A 21,661-nucleotide genomic window follows, 5' to 3' on the forward strand; every position below is an offset into this window, starting at 1 on the left:
GAGGGCTCCAAAAAAGTGCTACCAGGCCAGCCTAGAGCTACAGTGCATGTGCGCAGGCGCGCGCGCCGCTTTTACCACGATTACTTTCACTTTCGTGGCCGCACGGCCGCTTTGATGTTTGATCGCGATCGTGATCACTTTCGCGGCCGCATGGCCGCTTGGCAGCTTGGCATAGCCAATAGGTCTCGCTTTTGGGACCTTATAAGTATTTCGTTATGCAACTGTTGCATGGCTAAACACTTATAAGGTCCCAAAGGCGAGACCTATTGGCTATGCCAATGCTTGCTTTTTGTTAGGCAGGGGGAGATTAAGTGATTTGCCCAGAATCGTCATTACCGAGACTCGAACCCAGTTCCCCAGGTCCGAGGTCGAGCGCCCTAGCCGTTAGGCCAACTCCTCTCCCCAAGTGATTGAAGTCTATATCAGGGAGAGCGCTTTAGAGTAACATTTGATTCCAGTGCGGGGCACGCACAGTTTGCTTGCACTCTGCTCTTATTTTATTCTCACTTCCCTCCTTCAAGGATTTAGGGAAAGTAGGTGACAACTGCAGCCGATTCCCAATTACTTATTGAGGGACTCTGCTGTTGAAGATTATTTTTTATGACCGCTGTCTTCTCAGAAGTTGTTAACTGCTTCGTCTCCAAGACGTGGAGGGAAGAAGGAATCTACAGGCATCTACAGGCAGATCGGGCAGGGTCAATGTCAATGTCAATGTGCAATGACTCTGCTTAGAGTCAAATTCAAATGTTTAGGGCCGATCGAGGCTCGAGTTGGTCTAAGCACTACATTCCTGAAACAACATCTTTTAATAGTCATATTGGTACTTGCGTGTTTTTATAATGCACTTGAAGTTTTACCTGGGAGGGAAAGTCAGGCTGATAGTACTCACCGTAGTGAGCAATAGAGCTTAGTAAATGCTACCTCATAGCCTTTCTGGTGGCAAAATAAAGAAAAATGATAATTGCTCTTAAGCCAAACTAATCGAACAGATATAGTTTCCACGGATAAAATGTCCATAGACTGCAGTACTGGGAGGGCTATAACCAAAGCAGTCAGGAAAACAACTGTTCACACCCTCAGAGCCCTCCGGTTTCTTCTTGGGTATATATGCCCCTCAAAATCTTGGGTGACTCCGCCTTCGACTGACTCCAACTCAACTACACCCCCTGGGGTGGCCGCAAGGTGCACCAAGGCCACCTTCTCACTTGAAAAGATATGCTTAGTCGGAGACTCCTCTAATCTGGCCTGCTCCTTCTTTTACCCCGTCCACCACCATGCTGCCCCCCACCACCACACTCGCCACTAAGCCTTCGCAGGCAGCAATCTGCGAGGAGGAACGTTGTAGGGACACAGAGCTTGGTACAGGCAGCAGGCACTTCTGCCTGTCTGGCTGGAGAAGAGACCGCAGGAGACCAGTTGGGTACTAGCACACTGTGGGGAGCTTCTGCAGGCACTCACTCAGCTGAAACACATCAGCACGAACACTGTTCAGCACAAAATCATGCTGGGGAGGAGCGGACAACCTTCACTCACGGACAAACAGCCTACTTTCTGGATGCCACACATTATTCTCCTTAAAAATAAAACAATCAACAAACAAAAACCCCAATAAGCAAAATAACCCTCTAAAATAAACTAAACAGAACTACTCTTCAGCAACCTCAAATAAAATTACTCTTAAAAACAAGCACTGGCAAAGCCCATAGCTCACGGCTATGCAAGAGCTACTGGCGTTTCCAAAGCCTTTTAGCCATGATGTACTGCAACCTGGCTTCTCATTAGCATGACTAAAAGTTAGTAGCGTGGCATAGAGTAGTGGTGTAGAGTGGCGCAGAGTGGAGTAGTGTGGCATTGAGCAGTGTGGCACTGAGCAGTGTGGCACTGAGTAGAGGGGCACTGAGTAGAGGGGCACTGAGTAGAGTGAAGTGGCGTAGAGTAAAGTGGCGTAGAGTAAAGTGGCGTAGAGTAAAGTGGCGTAGAGTAAAGTGGCGTAGAGTAAAGTGGCGTAGAGTAAAGTGGCATAGGGCGAAGTGGCATAGGGCGAAGTGGCATAGGGCGAAGTGGCATAGGGCGAAGTGGCATAGGGCGAAGTGGCATAGGGCGAAGTGGCATAGGGCGAAGTGGCATAGGGCGAAGTGGCATAGGGCGAAGTGGAGAAAGGAGCGGAGTAGAGTAGCATAGAGTAGAGTGACACAAAGTGGAGTTGAGTAAAGTGGCATAGAGTGGTGTAGAGTGGCCTAGAGTGGAATGGAGCAGCACAGAGTCCGGTGGCAGGGGAGTGGCCTAGAGTAAATGGAGTGGCGCAGAGTAGAGAGGAGTGGCATGGAGTGGAGTGGCCTAGAGTGGAATCAAGTCAAGTGGAGTGGCATGGCAGATAATATAATGGGGTGGTGTAGAGTGGCATGGAGTTGGGTAGAGTGGCATAAAGTAGCAACAAATGGAGTGGCGTGGAGTGGAGTGACATGGAGCGGAGTAGAGTGACCTAGAGTGAAATGGAGCGGCGTAGAGTAGCGTAGGTTGAAGTGCCATAGAATGAAGTGGTGTGGTGTAGAGTAGAGAGGAGCAGTGTAGAGTGCAGTGGCATAGAGTGACGTAGAGTGGCATAAAGTTGAGTAGAGTGATGTGGAGTGGCTTAGAGTGACAGAGTGGCATGGAGTGGTGTAGAGTTGCACAGAGTGGAGCGGCACAGAGTAGAGTGCCGTAAAGTAGAGAGGCGTGGAGTACAGTGGCCTAAAGTGGAATGGAGTGGCTTAGGGTAGAGTGCCATGGTATAGAGTGGCGTAGAGTGGCATAAGGTAGAGTAGAGTGGCTTCGAGTGGAGTGTCGTAGAGTGGTTAGAGAGGAGTGACGCAGAGTGACAAAGTGGAATGCAGCGGTGTAGATTAGCCAAGAGAGAAGTGGCATAGAGTACAGTGGTGTGGCATGGAGTAAAGTTGAGTATCGTAGAGAGGAGTAGTGTGGAGGGGGAGTTGAGTGACAGAGTAGAGTAGCATTGTGTGGTGTAGAGCAGAGTGCAGTGGCATGGTGTGGCGAAGAGTAAAGTGGCATAAAGCTGAGTGGAGTGGCATACAGTGGTGTGGAGTGGCACAGAATAGAGTGGATTGGCACAGTAAAATGGCGTAGAGTGGAATAGATTGGCGTGGAATAGAGGGGCCTAGAGTGGAATGGAGTCAAATAGGGTAGAGTGGCATAGAGTAGAATGGAGTGGTGCGGAGTGGAGTGATGCAGAGTAGAGTGGTGAGGATTGGATAGCCGTAGAGTGGAGTGACATAGGGTGCGGTGGCGTAGAATACTACAGTTGTGGGTGTAAGTAACTTAAACAAGGAACCAAACTTAAAATCAACCCAAAAGTAGGAGGCTTAAAGGGGATGAATGGCTGAAAGGGGATTAAAGCGAGCGGCGACAAACATGATGAAGGTGTCAATTTGTTGGAAGTGTGGGGATTAATCCTACTAATGTAAAATGTAATTTTTTTTAGTTGAATGAGTAAACCAAAAGATGCAGGCGTAGATCAACAATGTGGAAAAATGCATCTGAAAACAGAACGAATGGAGAAAGCAGTACAAGAATTGGAAATAGAAGAAGTGTCCTGAAACGCTACTTCAGTCACAGCGTTATCAGCGGATGGACTTAATTAAGTTGAATCAATATGTGCTTGGTGCATATTTCACAGAAAGAAAAGGAAGAGACGCCCAGCATGCGCTTGCCACTCGGAGGCAGCTAAGAAGAGTGACAATGAACCAACAAAAGGTAAGCAATCGGCAGGCTCCAATCCCTTTATTGTAAACAATACCCCTCACAAGCAATACCACATGCAGCACATGCGCTGTTACGGATGGGATCTAAAAAATTAAATAAAAACAAAATCCTCTTTACATCTACAATACATTATAGTAGCGAAACGTACCGCTGGACAAACTCCTCTAATCTTTCAGGAAGACATTGATTTCGTGCAATCTGCATTTTCCACAAACTTTGTTTACTTACATGACTACTAAAGCCTAACCCAGCAAGATCCAGAACAACAACAGAAGGTTTGAAGGAGATTAAACATAGAGACACACATTGCTACTATCTGAACCATCCTCAACTTCTGCCTTGCTTCCACATTTTTTCTGAGCAACTATATGGTCCTTCTTCTCTCTGGAGACAAATATCCAGTTCATGCTCCAGACTTTACCACCTTCCACTCCCACTGCTCTCTCTAAAACTTGCACAGCAGTTTGAGAAACAGATCATTCTGAAGCTCCCTTGCAACTGTGCCTAGCTTTTATAATCCTTACTAACTGACCAACTTGGATTTGTATCTTGGTGGGAAAACCTCTAGGTATATCTATAATACGTTTCAACCTTTACATCACATCCTGCATGTGTTCACGCACTTCAGTGAGGTCTAGCACTCCTTTTATATCACTATGTTTCCTCAACCACCGAAGAAAGAATCTTGAACCCTGCGTACATCCACACAAAAGGGATGAACCGTAGAGCAATAAGTTAAAAGCATAGATTGTAAGTTCTTCCAACTCAACCCATAATTGCAGGCCAATTGGAGTGTCTCTTTAATTACCCTGTCAAACTTCTTGACTGTTGGCTTCCGGATGATAGATTGAAATTCTCTTATGTACAATGTCCAGACGATTCAGATAATCTTTATATCGAACACTAAAGAACTGAGGCCCATTATCTGCTACCAAGCTCTCGGGAATACCTTCTTGAGAGAAAACATCATCAAAGAATTCAAAAATGGAGCTCATCTATGCTGACTTCAGGCCATTTGGAAAAATATTAAATGGAAACAATTCCAAAAGCCTCTTTTTGAGGCGAGGCTGCAAAAGGACTAGTTTTATAGATGCATACTTGCCTCCTAGGGCATTCTGGAACAGAAACAAGAGACAAATCCACTCTACATGCTTTTGTCATTTTATCACTGTTCATACATGCACAACGACAGCAAATCCACTCATCAATTATAATCCATAGATAGCCACCAGTACAATTCCCCTGCACACATTTTAGTAGCTAACATGCCTAGATGACCATCATGGCATAGGACAATAATTTCATTCCTCAAATTAATCGTGGGAACAATCGTATTGCCCTGCATCACAATTCCATTCATGACACACAATTCATCACTACTTTGTGAAACGCAGACAAATCTCCTCTTAACTTCCATTTTACTGACCATCTCAATTTGCAAAAATCAAGTACATTCTTAAGACTTAAAACTTTCTTCCCAAACCCTCTCAAATATCAGTTTGATTTTACCTAACTCTGGTCCTCTGGTATAGTCACTGGTAAAAGCTACCTCACATTGGCCTCATATGCAGCAGAGAAGATGCAACTGTGACCCTACAGGTATACTTGACACGCAGTCAACATGCACATTCCTAGCTCCTGCTACATATTCAATTTAAATAAAGAAATCTGAAGGCTAATCTAGCAAGTATTACAGTTAAATTTGTATCACCACCAGAGTTGAATATGTTTACCAATGTGATTTGTCTTAATGGTAAAGTTCATTCTAAAACATACATTCTATAATGTTCAAAAGCCCAAGAACAAACAAGCAACACCTTCTCAATCACTGAGAAATTACGTTCTCCCTTCCTCAGAGTTCTGAACTCATAAGCAACTACCCATTCTTTCTTCCCAAACGTATGCATAAGGACTTCACCAATCCCTACACCACTTGCAGATACATATGCACTGTTTCCCTACTAAGAAGAGTTTCGAGCATGGTACATTGGCTGTATCATTCTTAAGTAAAGCAAGAGTATGCTCTTGATAATATCCCATAACAGTTTTGTTAATTGCCCCATTTTACAACCATAGTTCTCTATAAACTTTAAACAGAACTCAGCTAATCCTAGGAAAGCGATTGGCTGTTCTTTGGTTAGAGGCACTAGAGCATCCTGAATAGCCCTGATATGATCGTCTTAGGAGTAATTCCATCAGCTGATATACAATGGCCTAAATACACCACCTTGCTGCAAGTAAAGTGACAATTGTCTCTTCGAAGGGTCAAACCTTTCATATATAAAGTGCCTCTTTCATGATTTTTTGGGAGACATCAGTGGCACTGGCTAGGCCAAAAGACATGCATTTATACTGAAATAAACTTTCTGGTGTCATGATAGCAGCGACCAACTTGGATCCTTGTCGAGAACCATCTGGTGATAAACATTGGCTAAGTCCAATGTCGTGAAAACTGTTGCTCCTGCCAAAGTACTAACCAGCTCATGGATGTTGGGTAGTGAATGTTAATAGACCCAAATGGCCTCATTTACGCTGTGAAGATTCACGCACAAATGAAGTACGCCAGATACCTTTAAGGATATATTCACTGGGGACACCCATAGAGATGATTCCACAGCTTCAATAATAACACAGTCACATAAATCCAGCAACAAACCCTCAGGTTTTGCTCTATATATAACGGGAACATTTCTAACTTTATGTCATACTGATATCACACATTCCTTTAAAATTATCTTATGGTTAAATCCCTTTTACTCTCCTAACTGTTCTTCGAAAACACCTGGAAATTAATTCACAAGTTCCCAGACTGTGTTATTGTCTTTTCCCTATATTCTACTGAGTATTCTGACAGAATAGCAGGTGGATTCAATCATACACGAAGATCCTCTCGGTGGTGCCAGTCAAGATTAGACTCCCCCTTATCAGCTCCAAAAAATTTTAACCAATAAACTTTAAGTCAAACCAAAAGAACCCCACCATTTTAATTCAGGGGCCCATGTAACCTCTAGGACTGACTTCCATAGGAAGTAAGTTTCTGCCAGGCACAATGGATTTAAATAAGTCATGCCCTTTTATAGAATACCAAGCACGAGTCCATCATCATGTGTACATTTATACCATCTGGTTCGATATTTTGAGAAGGTGATTTTTTTCTGTATTGTACTATCCTTCACAGTCAAGTCCTCCTTTGGGTTTAATGAATCTTTTTCACAATTATTTCCCTCTTCTGGAATTATATTATATTAAACGGTCCCTCTTCTGACACTTCGCACATATCTTGTCCCAGGCTGGGCATCTCTCCAAGTTGCCCAAATGGTTATAACTTTCATCCACATCCATAATATTGTACATTTTTCCTCTCTATGGGCCATATGTAGGTAATTTCTATTTACCGATTCCTAAATACCGAATTTTACCGATTCGGTATTTAAGAATCGGTAAATAGAATGTAGGTAAAAAAAAAAAAAAAAATCGGCAAATTTTACCGATTCGGTAATATTCGTTATTACTGATTCGGTATTTACCGAATCGGTAATAAGGCATACCTTCCCATTCATTCCTATGGGCCTGGAGGCCCATAGGAATGAATGGGAAGCCATTCACTATTACGGATTCGGTAAATACCGAATCGGTAATAGGGGGAGCATATTCAAGGGTGGCAGGGTGTCACATTGACACCCTGTTGCACCCCTGAATCGTGCATGTGTGCACATGTGGTGCACATACATGCCCTAAGGGCATGTATGTCTGCCACATGGCACTTTTAAAAAAGCACAAAATTGCTTTTGAAAAGGTATTCGGTATTTACCATCAACTTGTAGTTGGTGGTAAATAACGAATCCTTAAACCAAAAATGCACTCACTTGAGTGCTCCCTACATAGGATTTAAGGATTCGGTATTTTACCGATTTCTTAAAATACCGATTCGGTAAATTACCGAATCCTTAAAACCTGCCTCCTACATTAGAAAGGGCTAAATACCGGTCGGTAACGGGAAAATTACCGATTTTCGGCCGTTACCTACCGGTATTTTGCTATCTACATATGGCCCTATATGTTTATTCACCATTTTTAACCATCTCAATATCTTGCTTAACTACTGAAATCACTTCACTGGAGTTAACTCTAATTTCATGCAGAGTTCTCTCAAGGTTCACTATTCCTTTAGCTACGGACACAATTTCCTTTAAAGATAATTCAGAACAAACCAACACACGTTCTTGTACCTTCTTGGTTTTGTATTTCATGAGAATTTGATCCCTTAATACCTCTTAAAAATTGATGTGTTCATAATCGCACAATGATTCTTAGGATCTAAATTTGGCAACATTTTTCTCACTAGTTAAATTTTCTTGTTGCCCTCTAGAGTCAAATTTAAAACACTACACATCTACATTGACACTCTTCCCAAATCTTAATTCTAAGTGTCTGATAGCATACTCAAGAGTCTAAACTCGCTGCAATGTTTGGTTTTAAAGGCAGAAGATTGTTGCGTTCCAGAACGTCATTGGCAGAATCAAAATCAGCTCAATAGTTAATCTCCTCATCTGAAACACAAAATGATTTCCAGAACACAGAATAGCAAACAGCAAAGGCACCAGAGCAGCCTTGTAATCTAGCTAAGTAGCCTTATACAGTCGGAGCAAATTCAGCTCTTCCCTGGTGTTTGTAGCCAGTGAAGAAAAGCGCTAGCGCTGGAGGATTATGGCAATTCTATTTCTACATAGGAAGAACGATTATTCATAACCAGAAAAAGCACATCCGTAAAACACTACTGCAGCCATGCATAGTCCTCCGCTTCTAACCAACCTTAAAGCAACCATAACTCCCCGATCTCACTTCAACCATTCCAATCTGACATCCAAACCATTCCACCACAACAATCACTCACATGCTAAGAGCCTACTTCCAAGATGCCACAGAAGCCATCACCTTTGCTTATCTATGATGCATAATACCAACACTTGAAAACTAAATGGATCTTGTACTGTTTGCAAGCTTGTGATTGCCTAAATGTGCTGAAAATCCAATCTAGCACTAAGATTCAGATCAACTTTGTGCAGGAGAAAATCAACCTTCATTTTCTTGACAATACCAGGTTGACAGGATGATGCCTGAAATATGTAACGTTTGAAATATTGAACTTCAGATAGGCAGTCTTCAAGATATTAAAAAGGCTGCCTCTAGTCATTCTTTTCAAGATTAAAGTATCTGTACCATTTGATTTTAACCTCCAAACTAAGGTCCATATTAGTGGACAGATGCCAAAAAATTATAACAACCAGCCATTTTGAATCTATGAATATTGGCATGAAGTTTTGACTCTGCTAAGAAAATATGTCTCCATACACTATACTTAACAACGTTGAAATTTCATGGCACCAGCCCCAGAACATGTCAAATGAGAATTTGTCATGACGTTCATTGCCACAAGGCACCTTCTGATTACATTTTGTACACAGAGTTCCTAAATCTGTGGCTTCAATATGTGTCAACTAGCAAGGGCCAGGGTTCTACAAGAGAGTCGGGGCCCTTGCAGGAGATCTAGGGTATTTGCGGAACACCTGAGATTCTTGTACCATATCCTATACAAAAGTCCTTCAGGCTTACTACAGTTTCACTTAGATGGGAACTAGATAAGCTGATATCGACCACAGAGAGGGCTAAAAACAGGAAATCAGTGATGACTAATGTAAGGTTAATATAGTTATATGCCCTTTAAATGCTCTTGTAAAGGATATAGTTCAAGTCCTTTCTCTGAACCTCCCAGAAAGCAGATTACATATTCAGGAAAGTTGATGCTTGCATCCATCATTTCCTTCTGAAATTGTTTTGGTTGTTGAAGAAGACAGTAATAGCAGCCAAAGACACTTTCGGGTATGCTGTAAGAAATAATAGGTATAAATATAAAATCACACTTTTCAGTCAGCATGTTTACGCAACCTTGACTTCTTCGACATTGTAATAAACAAGTAGAAAACAGACTTATGTGATGTTTCTGCATGAGGCAAGACCTCAATGTTCATTGATTGATATCAACAGAATGAGCTAAATGGATTTACACTGTTACTAGTTGCTAAGTACAATTGCACCTTGAAAGTTGTTCAATGTTGCAAGTACATAGAGCTACACACAGGCACTTTAATCTCCAGTCTGCTTGTTCCAGAGTTTGCTAAGAGTAAAATAAAATTGTATAAAACGAAATCTGGTTGATGCTGCCATGGAGTCTATTCTGCAATCCAGCATTGAACATGATTTTCAACTCTGCATTTACGGAGAGCGTAAAATGCCCAGAACATTGCTACAGTATGGTGTAACAACATGGCAAGTAAACAGAAGGTTTCTGTCTAGGGCAAATTAGTTTGAATTAGGAGCACTCTAATCCTCCACCTAACAAGAGACACTATGTGGCTACGCATAGCCATAAGCTCAAAGATTCTAGGGAACCACCAAGCCGAGTCCCTGCTCTTCACGGAAAGCAGTCGATGGGGCTTTGATAGTGAGAAATTTGGCTGAAAGTCAAGCCATGAGAAGCTGAATTCAATATCCAGACCAGGGGATGTACTATCTGCATCACTTCATTGCGTATCATTTAAACAAGAACCACAGACGATGACAACAACTGTTTCACTGCAAGTCCATCGACATTTCAGATTGCCTCCTCTTTATTGCTGCTCCATGTACAAATACGTTGCTTTGAAACTAACTCCAGTGTGTTTCTATATTTGAGTTTCTTTTTAAATGCAGTATATGGTTATTTTGCTTTGAGTCTGATGTTGATTTATAATAAGAGCTTAATTAAAATATATGTTCCATAGGCAGTGGTCCATGAATACTGTTTGTTTGCGGTTTTCTTTAATGCATTATTACCATTGTCAGCTTGTTAGGCACTATTTATTGTTTACCCTAAAGTAGCATTTATATCATATTTGAAACAATTTTCATGGCTATTTATTAATGGACAGTGAGTGGCTAAAGTTTCAGATTTGTCTTTAGCTCAATTGCATAGGAATATTAAAATTCTACAGGAAACTGAGCAATCGGTTATAGTCAAGGGATAAGGAACACGGGAAACCTAGCATATACATTTAGTGCCTAATCTAGCCCCCATTTATCATGGCTCCTACCAGAATGCAGTCAGTTGTGGGAAGGTCAATGGAAGAGTTTGCATTACGGGCTCGGATTGGAAAAAGAGGATGCTTCCATAGCATCAGTTCCAGAACTGAAAGTTAAATAACCTGGAAAAGTACTTTTAAATTATAGTAATTGTTACCTCAGCTTCTAAAAGCTCAGCACGTGGACATATGCAGAAACGTTGGTGAAATATATTTGGGCTTAGAAAGAGGATGTCAGTTTTACTCCGAGTCACCTTAAGAGACACATTCTTTGTTGAGATTGTTAATGCCACTCGGGTCCTTTGTCACAGAGGCAAACAAATATTGAGCAGGGTGGCTTCACATGATTTCTCAACTAAAGAATCCATGAGCACAGACCTTCTTTGTCAGGCCTCGAGAAATCTACTCACCCACTCGCTATGGAGATTCAGATTTTATCAGGCAGAGCTATATTTAGGGCCTATTCGCCCATTCTAGCAAGCTGACAAAGAACAGGTTTTCTGTTCACTCAGAAAGTGAAGGAGCAATAAATATGCCTTTAAATATTGCTTTTATCTGGTCACATTTGCTCTGTGTATAGCGATAGAGGTTAGAAGTCAGTTTACATCTTTCTACAATTACTTTTCCTTTCTCTAACTGCAGAGTTACAGGATTTTGTAGCGTGAACTGTCTGAAGTGCTGTACAAAGAGTGTGAAATGAATGGCAGTAAGGTGTCAGATGTTTTTCTAACACACACCATTTAATTAACTAATAAGTGAACTGTCCAAAATTTCAAAATATATTTCAGTAGTTATGAAAGCCCATTTTGTGTAATTCTGCGTGATGAAAAAAATATTTTAATGGCATGAAGAAAAATCAGAAGACCTTACGTGGTGATGTGCAAATGATAAATATGTTTGCTGAAACCCAATTTTCACAGATTATTGTTTATATGCTATACAATTTTACCAGTAAACTGCATGTTAACGGGAAAGTTTTAGGCCATTTCAATGGGAAATGTACTGTCAGTAAATGACAGTGCGCTACCACACCATGCTTCAGTAATATATTTATTAAAAGTGAGTTTTTAAACATGAACTGGGACATAATCCTCCCCTGCCCTGATAATGCTAATAGTAAACTAACAGGCATATCAGAGAGCATGTGGTTAGATACTTATTCTACATGGAGCAAATATTTAGTCTATTTAATTAAAAACATGAGTTTTTTTGTACAGCAGAAATGCTGAACTCGCATACTTAAAAGGTGCTCTCGATGTGATAATGAAGAAAAGGCGGCTCTATAAAATAGAATATTTGCCTAGGATCACACAATTTGAAACGAGTTTGAGTGTCAAGTACATTACAGTTAGGTTGAGTAAATTTTTAAACGTACTAGACCTGCAAATCCAGTAAAATTTTTAGGATTTTTCGAGGCCTGTTCTTGGTGATAATGTTTTGGAAGTGATGGCTCCGACCACCACTAGGGAGAAGAATCATATAATAAAAGCCAATATCTAAGGGCAGATTCTTAGCTGTCGCACCATAGAAATATGCAGGTCGTCAGCAAAAAATGGCAATGTGATTAGGGGTTCTTAACAAAATCAAAACGAGGGTTAATACCAATATCAAGTGAAGTGGACTCAAAGTAGGACTTGTACAACAGGGATGTACATTTTTCCCAGTTTTACCCATGGACATTTAACAGTCAAAAAGGAAAACCAGCACTGCAAGGACGGCTGAAGGACTTTAGGCACTCTTACTTAGTGGGGCAGCAGGTCAGAATGAAGCTCAATTTTGAAAAAGCAAGGAGTTCAATAGGATTGGTCTCTAAAAGAATGCATTGCATTAGTCAGCAAATCAACCCATACCTACACTAAACGTGATACAGTCCTATCAGTAGGGCAAAACTCCCAACTGGTAGGAATCCAGTAGATCCTATTGTCAGGAGACTTAAGGTGAGAGTTGATGATTGTCTATAGGAACTTAAATAGATAGTTTCTAAACCATATTAGCCCATCTACCTGTTTGCACACGATAAACACTCTTTTAGCTCTACCTAGTCTCTCTCCATCTCTCTAAAAATGCTCTGGGGGTTCCTCAAAAATACACCTGCATGCTGTTGAACTGGCACAGCATGATTTCACTAGAACACTGTTCCAACCACTCCACCAAGTCACAGTGAGACCCCCGCATTTTGCTACAGCGCACTTCCCAGTCACGAACACGGTCTTTTCTGCCAATAGAGACTCATCAATTCACTGCTGCTGGGATCTAGCTCAAATGGTCCTGAAGGGTAAGAAGTTCCACTACACAGCGGCTGCCTGCTATCCTTCTTCATCTGCATCACCAGTTACTGAGGCAGTAAACATTGCTGCTCATCTGCTTCAATCATTCACTTGAGACGAGGGGCATCGATCTCAACATGCATCCAGAAAAAGTGCATACTTGCATAATACATTTTATTTAGCCAGGTTCAGCAGATTCTGTAACTAATTATGCATTTTTTATTAGAAGTGTATTTACAAGGCAATCTGCAGGATTCCAAAGGCCCAGTGCATATAGATGACCTCAGTGCTTTTGCCGCGCTAAAGAACGTTCCAAAAGTTAACAAGCCAATAGGTTTGGATTTAATATGCTAACAGAGGGTTTTAGTTGTAAAGTAGTCCCTCGTGCAGTTCAGTGCAGACACTCCATTGGAGGGAGAAGGATGCACTCAGACCGCCAAATGAATTAGACGAAAGATTAATACTCCACTGAGCTGAGCAGAGACTTAATTGACAAAGTCCCAAGCCACTGGTTTAGAAGACGCTGGTCAAAGAAAATCATTGGTTGAAATGGATAGACTATGTATATTGTAAAAAATAAGGTCTGTTAGACAGCTGCATTATCAAAACCCAGACCTAAAAATACTGCAGCATCTGTAGACTAAAAGCACCAGATTACCATAGCCGTTACTTACAACTGGGCAGTAAATGCAGCAGTAATGTCCTGCAGCAATAATTATATTATAGTGAAGCTTTATCGGAGTATTTAGATTCCATATGAAAACATGGGTAGCGTATATCAGGTCTTTTTTCACTGCTGTAGACTATAACAATAGGTTTTCTAGTGCTAATCATGAATTAACTTTACCTCAGTTCCACGGATGTAGTATTGCCCATGCCTTCAAAAAGTGTTCCTCTACAGAGACGCTTTGCAACAATGCCACGTAGTCCTGGCTCTGCTTCAGCAGGTAAATTAGTGTCCAGCAACGAAAGACTTTAGAAAGAAACATAACATTTTCTTTAATTACACAGTTTAGAATCTTACAACATCTTTGTTCTTTTTAGAATTATGTAGATTCATTACGTGCATGCAGACATACATTTTAACACATTAAGAGAAATTCAAAATGGCTACTGCTATATGCTGTTCCAATACAGATGTTAACACATATTCCTTTTAACATTCAATTATTTATTTTAATGTGAGATACTCCGATTAGCTGTACATTACAAAATTGTGATTATAACGAAATCAAATGAGCGGAAAGTGTATTGATTCAGGTTAAAATCTATCCAAATATCACAAAAACAAATCAATAAAACAAATTCAAATAAAAGAAATGTAGGATTGGGTTTTATTTATTCCAACAACAAAAGGCTTTACATACAGAAATAAGTACGGAGGTCGCCAGCAGTGGAACAATGGAAGGCAGACTGGTATAAGTAAGCCAAAGCGGAAGTGGATGCATAGTCACAACCAATGGTAGGCAAGCCCAGCTCCAAATAGGTGCGACACTGGGAGCCGGTCCTCAAAGCCATAAGTTCTAAATCTACTGCCCTCAATTCAGACCAAATCACAGCTGCCAATTGCAATAGTAATAGAAGTGTGTACATGACGAATTCTGCGCTATATTGTGTACAGGATTTGGCGTACCTGCGATAATGCCAATTCTATGTCAGGACCGGAGGCGAGGATAATGCTTTATCTTTCTTTACTTTATTGACAGCAGCCATTTTAAAGTCATCAAAACAAACAACTATTCCCATGATTCATCGGGAATATCACAAGAAAACAATAGTGTGTCCATGTCTAGAGTGTCCCTTGATCTGCTCCAATCACAGGTCCCCGAGGTGATGGTAGTCCTCTTTCACTGTCCAATCTCCCTCTTTCTTTGCTGCTGCAGCCAGATAAGTAATGATTACTTTTCTCTCAGTGGTTTATGGAATTAACATTTGCTGTTTTTTTGGGCGTCTATATGTCATTGAACCCTGCGGTTCGTTATGCTCGGAATCTATTGCCCCCGCTCCAACGGCTGAAGGCCGATGTTGCTCGCTGGCGGAAGCTTCCACTTTCGCCGCTCGGCCGGGCGACCTTATTCAAGATGATGTCTCTTCCGCGTTTCTTGTATGCCTTACAGAATACGTTATATGTGGTGCCTGCGCGGTATTTTAGTGAGGTAGAGAGTTTACAGAGACAGCTGATCTGGGGTGGAAGATCGCGGATTGCTCTCGCTAAATTGACCCTCCCGTGGTATGATGGGGGCATAGCTCTCCCGGACATCCGGAGGTACTACTGGGCGTCCCAGCTGGTGGCGGTGAATGATGGGACGTATGGCCCGGCTATGAATCCTGCCTACGAGATGGATAAACTACTGTTGCCAGGCCGAGATTACAATAGAGCGCTTTATTCCACGTCTGGCGGTGTCAAGTTGACGGGTCCCACGAACTCAGCTGTACGTGCCTGGCACTGTGCCACTGCCGCTACTGCTACTGCCTGGAAGGGCCGTCTGTCTCGCGCGACTCCACTATATGCTTCTGACAGGCTGGGCGGCCTGTGGAGGACGAAGGGTTTTGAGAAATGGGATATGATTGGCATTTCTCGGGTGAGTGATCTTTGGGCGAGGGGTGCTTTTAAGACGTTTGAAGAGCTTAAGATGGAGTACAAGCTGCATGACAGGGAATTCTTTCGTTATGCGCAGATTCGCCATGCACTGCGTTCGGCTTTCGCGACTCCAGGGGATATCCCTGAATCCTCTCCGTTGGAGGACCGCATACTCGATGGTTATCTCCCCGATAGTACCATCTCCCTGATTTATAAAAAATTGATTAACACTCGTGCGGACCTCCTCACGCATCTGAGAGAAGTCTGGATCGCCGATGGTCTGGAACTAGATGAGGATTGGACAGCCGCTATAGCTTCACCGAGGGAGGTGGCCATACCGGCTCGCCTTCGATTTGTACAGTTGAAGATACTACACAGGGTCTATGTTACTGGCCCTCGATTGCTCCATATGGGGTATTCCGTTGATGGTTTGTGTAGACGCTGCTGTGGTCTTCTTGGTACTTTTCTTCACATCCTCTGGGAGTGCCCGATGGTGGCGCGTTTCTGGGCTGCGGTGCATGCAGTAATGGAGGAGGTGACGGGGGTGGCGTTGTATCCCGAGGCTCGGCGATGTGTGTTGAATGTATGGGAGCCGACTGATTGCAGGGTGGAACAAGAGCGCTGGGTTACTCTGGGAAACATGATTGCTAAGAGTGACATTGCACAGTTGTGGGGCTCCCATAGGCCGCCCACGGTGTCGAAATGGAAAGAAAATATGGACTGGTGTATGTTCAGAGAGAAGACGGTGTATGTGGCTAGAGGCAAACCTAAGGCATGGAGCAGGATGTGGGGCCCGTGGAACTCCTATGGCGGGGACATTTGCGCCCCCCCTTGGAGGTCACATTAGACATACCATTGTCCCCCTAGCTGTGATGTTCCCGGTCCTTACTGAACTATACGATTGGTAGTTGGCCTTCTTCCTGCCCCCCCCCCCCCGATTTCCTCGACGTGAGTTGGGTATAGTATATTGCATCATTGTTACTGTCCCCCGCCTACAAGAGCACATGCTTGCGATAGTGGAATTTTTGCCTTGTTTCTGTTTAATTTTGTTTATTTTGTTTTAACAAACAGAAAACAAAACCTTCTTGTTGATCTGATGGGTATTGGGGACGTTCGTACCCTGTTCATGTATGACCCGCCCATGTCTTAATAACTGAACTTGATATGTAACTTGTGTCATTGGTAATCTTTTCACACTAGCGGCTGGCCCCTGTGGTTGTAGGCCCATGTTTGTACATATTTCTTGTGTTAAATAAAGGTTTAAAAAAAAAAAAAAAAAACATTTGCTGTTTGACATTGTTGTGATCATTTTAAAGCTACACTCATTATTGCTTTGATTTGTGTTAATGCTAGACTCATTATTGCCTTGATTTGTATCAGTTTTTCCTGTTTCTGGGGGTTTTCCTTATTTTTTCCCCTAAGGCGCTTTCTGGAGCCTTCGCGCTCTGATATTTGTGATTACGGCGCGCGCCAGCGGCTGTCCGTCATGCGCCGTTTACTTGTGATTCATTGCCGTTTGGCGGTTCGCCGTGTATTCTATGGTGTGCTTTTGTGAGGTGATTAAGCGCTACTCATCTGACTCGGTTTCCAGCCGCGGGAGTGTTCCTCCCTAGCAGCTGTGTGTTTTGGTGTGGCTTGCGGTGTGTTGTCTGCGTCCTCCGCGATGCGTGCGTTCCTGAGATTCTGTGCATTCCGCGCATTTTGAATCTCGGAACGCACTGCAGCGAGTGAGCCTCCGCCTGTCTCGACACCGTTCACGGTCTGTTCCTGCCATTAGGCAGCTGTTTGTTTTAACGCCACCTGAATGCCTTAAAAAATTTTTTGCAGAGTTTTATATAGCGCGAACTTGACCCGAATCCAATCAGGTATCAGAGCGCTTTACATAGCACCAGTTACGTTACATTAGGACACACATTCATTCTTTGTTAGGCACGGGGAGATTAAGTGATTTGCCCAGAATCACAGGATGTTCAGAGTCATTACCGAGACTCGAACCCAGTTCCCCAGGTCGAGAGCCCTAGCCGTTAGGCCAACTCCTCGACACACAAGGTCTGTAACATTCTGTGAGGCTGTGGACTGAGGATTGTCCCAGCCTCGGGGGTCCATAACTATAGGCCTATCTCACGTTCCTTGGAGTCTGTATTGCAGGTCGAGTCCTGCTGGGGGCCATTTATTTGACAGGCTGCCCTTCCATTCTAACACCAGGGCTGTTGGGTCCCAGGGCTTGGTTCCCAAACGAGAGCTCCGCTTGCTGACAAGTCGGCTGACACCCAGCCTCCCATATTGTGGAGTTCACCTCCGCCAGTCATTTCCCACTTACCAATGTAGTGCTTTTCTTCTATTACTTACCTACGTAGCGCTTTTCTTCTATCCTTATGGAGTCCCATCAAGAGGATACTTACCTGGATGACCAGGATGACCAGTGGGAGGAAGTCCCGCTCACGGCGTTGTAGAGGGATGAGGATTTCTACGATGCAGTAGACTCTTCCATTCATAAAGCGGTGGAGCAGGCTATGGCCCCATTAGAAGACTGCCTCTCCCGTAAAATCGAGTTAGCCTGCGATAAATTGACCAAAGCAGTTCAGGCCATTCCAGCCTCTCTCCCTTCCAGCGCTGCCACCGCTGACCCTCATCCGCCTCCCGCTAAGCGGGCCAAAGACGCAGGGGTTGACACCGATGCCTTTGCCCGCCTCAAGCAGGCTTTCTTAGCTACCAAACCCCCCTGTGACAGCCACTCCTGAGGACTCTGCTCAAGGGAACGATGAGGGGGCTGGTCCTTCACGTCCATGGAGGCCTTCGCAACCAGCGCCTGCCACTTCTGTTCCTGGCGCGGATGAGCAGAATCTCTGCGCAGATATGCTGGATCCCGATGACATCTTGCATCCTAGAGCCTCAGACTGGGCGCCCTGTGACAAGGTCTCCCAGTACGTCGCCAGCCGCATCCGCCGGCCGCTAGAGGCCTCAGTGCGCAACTGCCTTAGGGCGGAGAGTCCACGCCCTTCTTTAGAAGGTAAGGCGGCGGCAACCCCCAAAATTGACCCACGCATGGCAACGTTTCTACAAAAATTCGTAAAGGATCCCAAAAAGGGCATCGACCAGTCTTGGCGGGCTTGCCAAGACAAGCTCCTGGATATTCTTGGACCCATAACAAAAATACTCCATATGGCTGAGGAAGCCACATCATCGGGGGCCCTCATCTCCCCAGAGAACCTGTCATCTTGGGCCCAGCGCGTGGTGGTATTTCTGGGAAATGCCAACTGCTCCATATCGACAGAACGATGAAGATCCAGATTGATAAAAGTGGACCCCAAACTGGGGGATTTGGCAGATTCAGAGGTGGGTCCCATCGCCCAAGGAGGCCTTTTTGGTGAGCCCTTTATGAAGGAACTGGGGCGCTTCGTGAATACATTCACGTCCTTAGACAGGGTGCAAACCTCTTTCGCCCACGGGTTTTCCGATGGGCCGGTCGAGACAGGGGCCGCTCGTCCAGCCACCCTAACCAGCAGAGAGGAGGCTCCAACCAAGCAGCTTATCAGGATCAAGCCAGATTCGGCAACTTCTACCCTACAAGGAGACGGCGAGGAAAGAACCGTGGTGGCAGAGGCGGCGGCACCTCCAGTTCTTCCGGTGAGTGTTCTCCCTTCTTCCCAACTAAAAGTGGGGGCCGGATGGTGCATTTTTTCCAGGCTTGGACTTCTGTCACTGGCGACGATGGGTACTCCAAACTGTCCGAGGCTTTCATATTGAGTTCCGCGGGGAACCTTTTCAGCCGGCTCTGCCGCGTCCTCTGGTGTTCTCGGCGGTGGACGACCCTTAGGTCGACTGGGAGGTCCAGTCTCTTTTACTCAAGGGGGCGGTTGTGTAGTCCACTTACCATGCTCGCAGCTTCATCAGCAATCTTTTTGTAGTGGACAAGGCGGACGGGGGCCAGAGACCCGTCATCAATTTGCGCAAGTTCAACGAGTGGAAGGTTTACCTCCACTTCAAGATGGAAGGAATCCATCTTCTTCGCTATCTTCTCAGACTGAACGACGCGCCTAGACCTAAAAGACACATATCTGACCATACCAACTTTTTCCTCACATCGGAGGTTCCTGCAGTTTCTTTGGCAGGGCAAGGTGTACGAATTCACCCTTCCTTTCGGTCTATCCTCCGCTCCTTGGTGCTTCACTAAGGTTCCGTGTCCGGTGTTCGAACGTCTGTGTGCGTCCGGGATGCGACTCAGTTGATTTGGACGACAATTTACTCATGGCACAATGTTCCACGGCTCGGTCTCACCAGCTTCAGACAGCGGTCAATCTACTCCAAAGCCTGGGCTTTGTGATCAAAGAGGCGAAATCCATGCTCGTTCCGTCCCAGAAGGTGGTTTTCCTGGGGTTTTCCATCGACTCGGTCGCCGCTACTCTCAGCCTTCCCTCCCGGAAGATGACGAAAATCCGTCACGAGTTGAGGAGAGGTCTCACTCAGCACCAGCTCTCCCTCAGACAGATAGCCCGCATCGTAGGACTTCTGTCAGCGTCCATCCAAGCCATTTTCCCAGGCCCTCTTCATTACAGGGCCTTGCAACGCCTCAAGGCACAGCATCTTCGCAAAGGCCTCTCCGAATCTCAGAGGTGTCTCTCTCGGCAGAGGCCAGGGAGGAGATTCAATGGTGGCTTTCCAACGTGGAAGCCTGGAATTGACGTGCGATTTTCGGTTCCGCGCCAGATATCGTTATCGAGTCAGACGCCAGCAGATCAGGCTGGGGCGCACGATGTGGCGAGTTCACAACAGGTGGTGTGTGGTCTCCTATGGAGCAACAGTTGCCCATCAACTGTCTGGAGCTATTTGCGGGGTCATTTGCGATCCAATGTTGGACCAAAGACTCGGTTTGTTCTTGTGTTCTACTCAAGATGGACAACATGTCAGCCGTCCGGTATATCAACCATCTTGGTGGCACGCGCTCGAGGGCTCACTCGAACATGGCAGCGAACTTTTGGAAGTATTGTCTGGACCATCATGTGTCAGTGACGGCGGAGTACCTTCCGGGTCGGGACAACCAGATAGCGGATTTTCAGTCCCGCCATCTCCACGACGGCAGTCTTTGGAGACTGCATACGGGTTTTTTTCCGCAGATCTCCAGTATCTTTGGAGTCCGTTTTCAGTGGACCCCTTTGCCTTTCGCTTGGATCATCAGCTGCCCAGGTTCTTCAGTTGGAGACCGGATCCCCTGGCAGTGCAAACGGATGCGTTTCTGCAGAATTGTCAGGACGAACAAGGCTATGCTTTTCCCCAGTTTGCCATGCTCATGAGGTTCTCAGCCCACGTGCGATGCCAGAATGCGGACGTGGTTCTCGTTTCCCCGATATGGAGGTCTCAAGTGTGGTTTCCGGTTCTTACCTTATCTTGGAGGATTACAGGGGACGCTGGGCGGTCCCAGGCCTTTCGGGAGCGGCAGAGAAGTTCATGTCAAAGACTTGGGCCGACAGCACAGTCAAACGCTACCATTCCACCTGGAGAAGGTGGTACCGTTGGTGTGTGCGACGGGATCTCAATCCCGTGGCAAAAGATGTGACCTTGATTCTGAATTTTTTGGCCTCTCTGGCGGAAGGGGGCTTGGCTTATTGAACTATCAACACTTTCCGTTCTGCCGAGTCACACCATGGTTGACGGGTCCCCGGTGGGTGAACACCCCTTGTTCTGTCGCCTCCTTCGAGGCATCTGCCTCTCGCCACTGCCTGAGCCTCGTTATTCTCAGCTTTGGGATGTTAACCAGGTGTTAAATTTGTTTCTGTCTTGGCAGCCGAATAGGTTCCTCTCTAGGAAAGAACTATCGGTGAAATTGGCGATGCTTCTCTGCCTTATCTCGTGCAGAAGGGTTTCGGATGCCAGGGCCTTGATATTACCAGTAGGCTTTTTTCCCCCACGGGGGTCACTTTTACTCTCTGCAGACGAAC

General features: G+C 44.6%; 1 protein-coding gene across 1 annotated transcript in view; it reads right to left on the reverse strand.

The window, feature by feature from the left end:
- Positions 1-21,661, reverse strand: part of C7H17orf75 (chromosome 7 C17orf75 homolog) — a 236,068-nt gene that overhangs the window by 85,613 nt on the left and 128,794 nt on the right. Inside the window, exons 3-4 of the mRNA XM_085617227.1 lie at positions 13,992-14,117; positions 9,504-9,644 (exon numbers count right to left, since the gene is read on the reverse strand). Of these exons, the coding sequence (XP_085473353.1) occupies positions 9,504-9,644; positions 13,992-14,117 (267 nt within the window). The remainder of the gene's footprint in view (positions 1-9,503; positions 9,645-13,991; positions 14,118-21,661) is intronic.

Source organism: Triturus cristatus, chromosome 7, assembly GCF_964204655.1.
Source record: "Triturus cristatus chromosome 7, aTriCri1.1, whole genome shotgun sequence".
In the NCBI taxonomy this organism is placed as follows: Eukaryota; Metazoa; Chordata; class Amphibia; order Caudata; family Salamandridae; genus Triturus; species Triturus cristatus.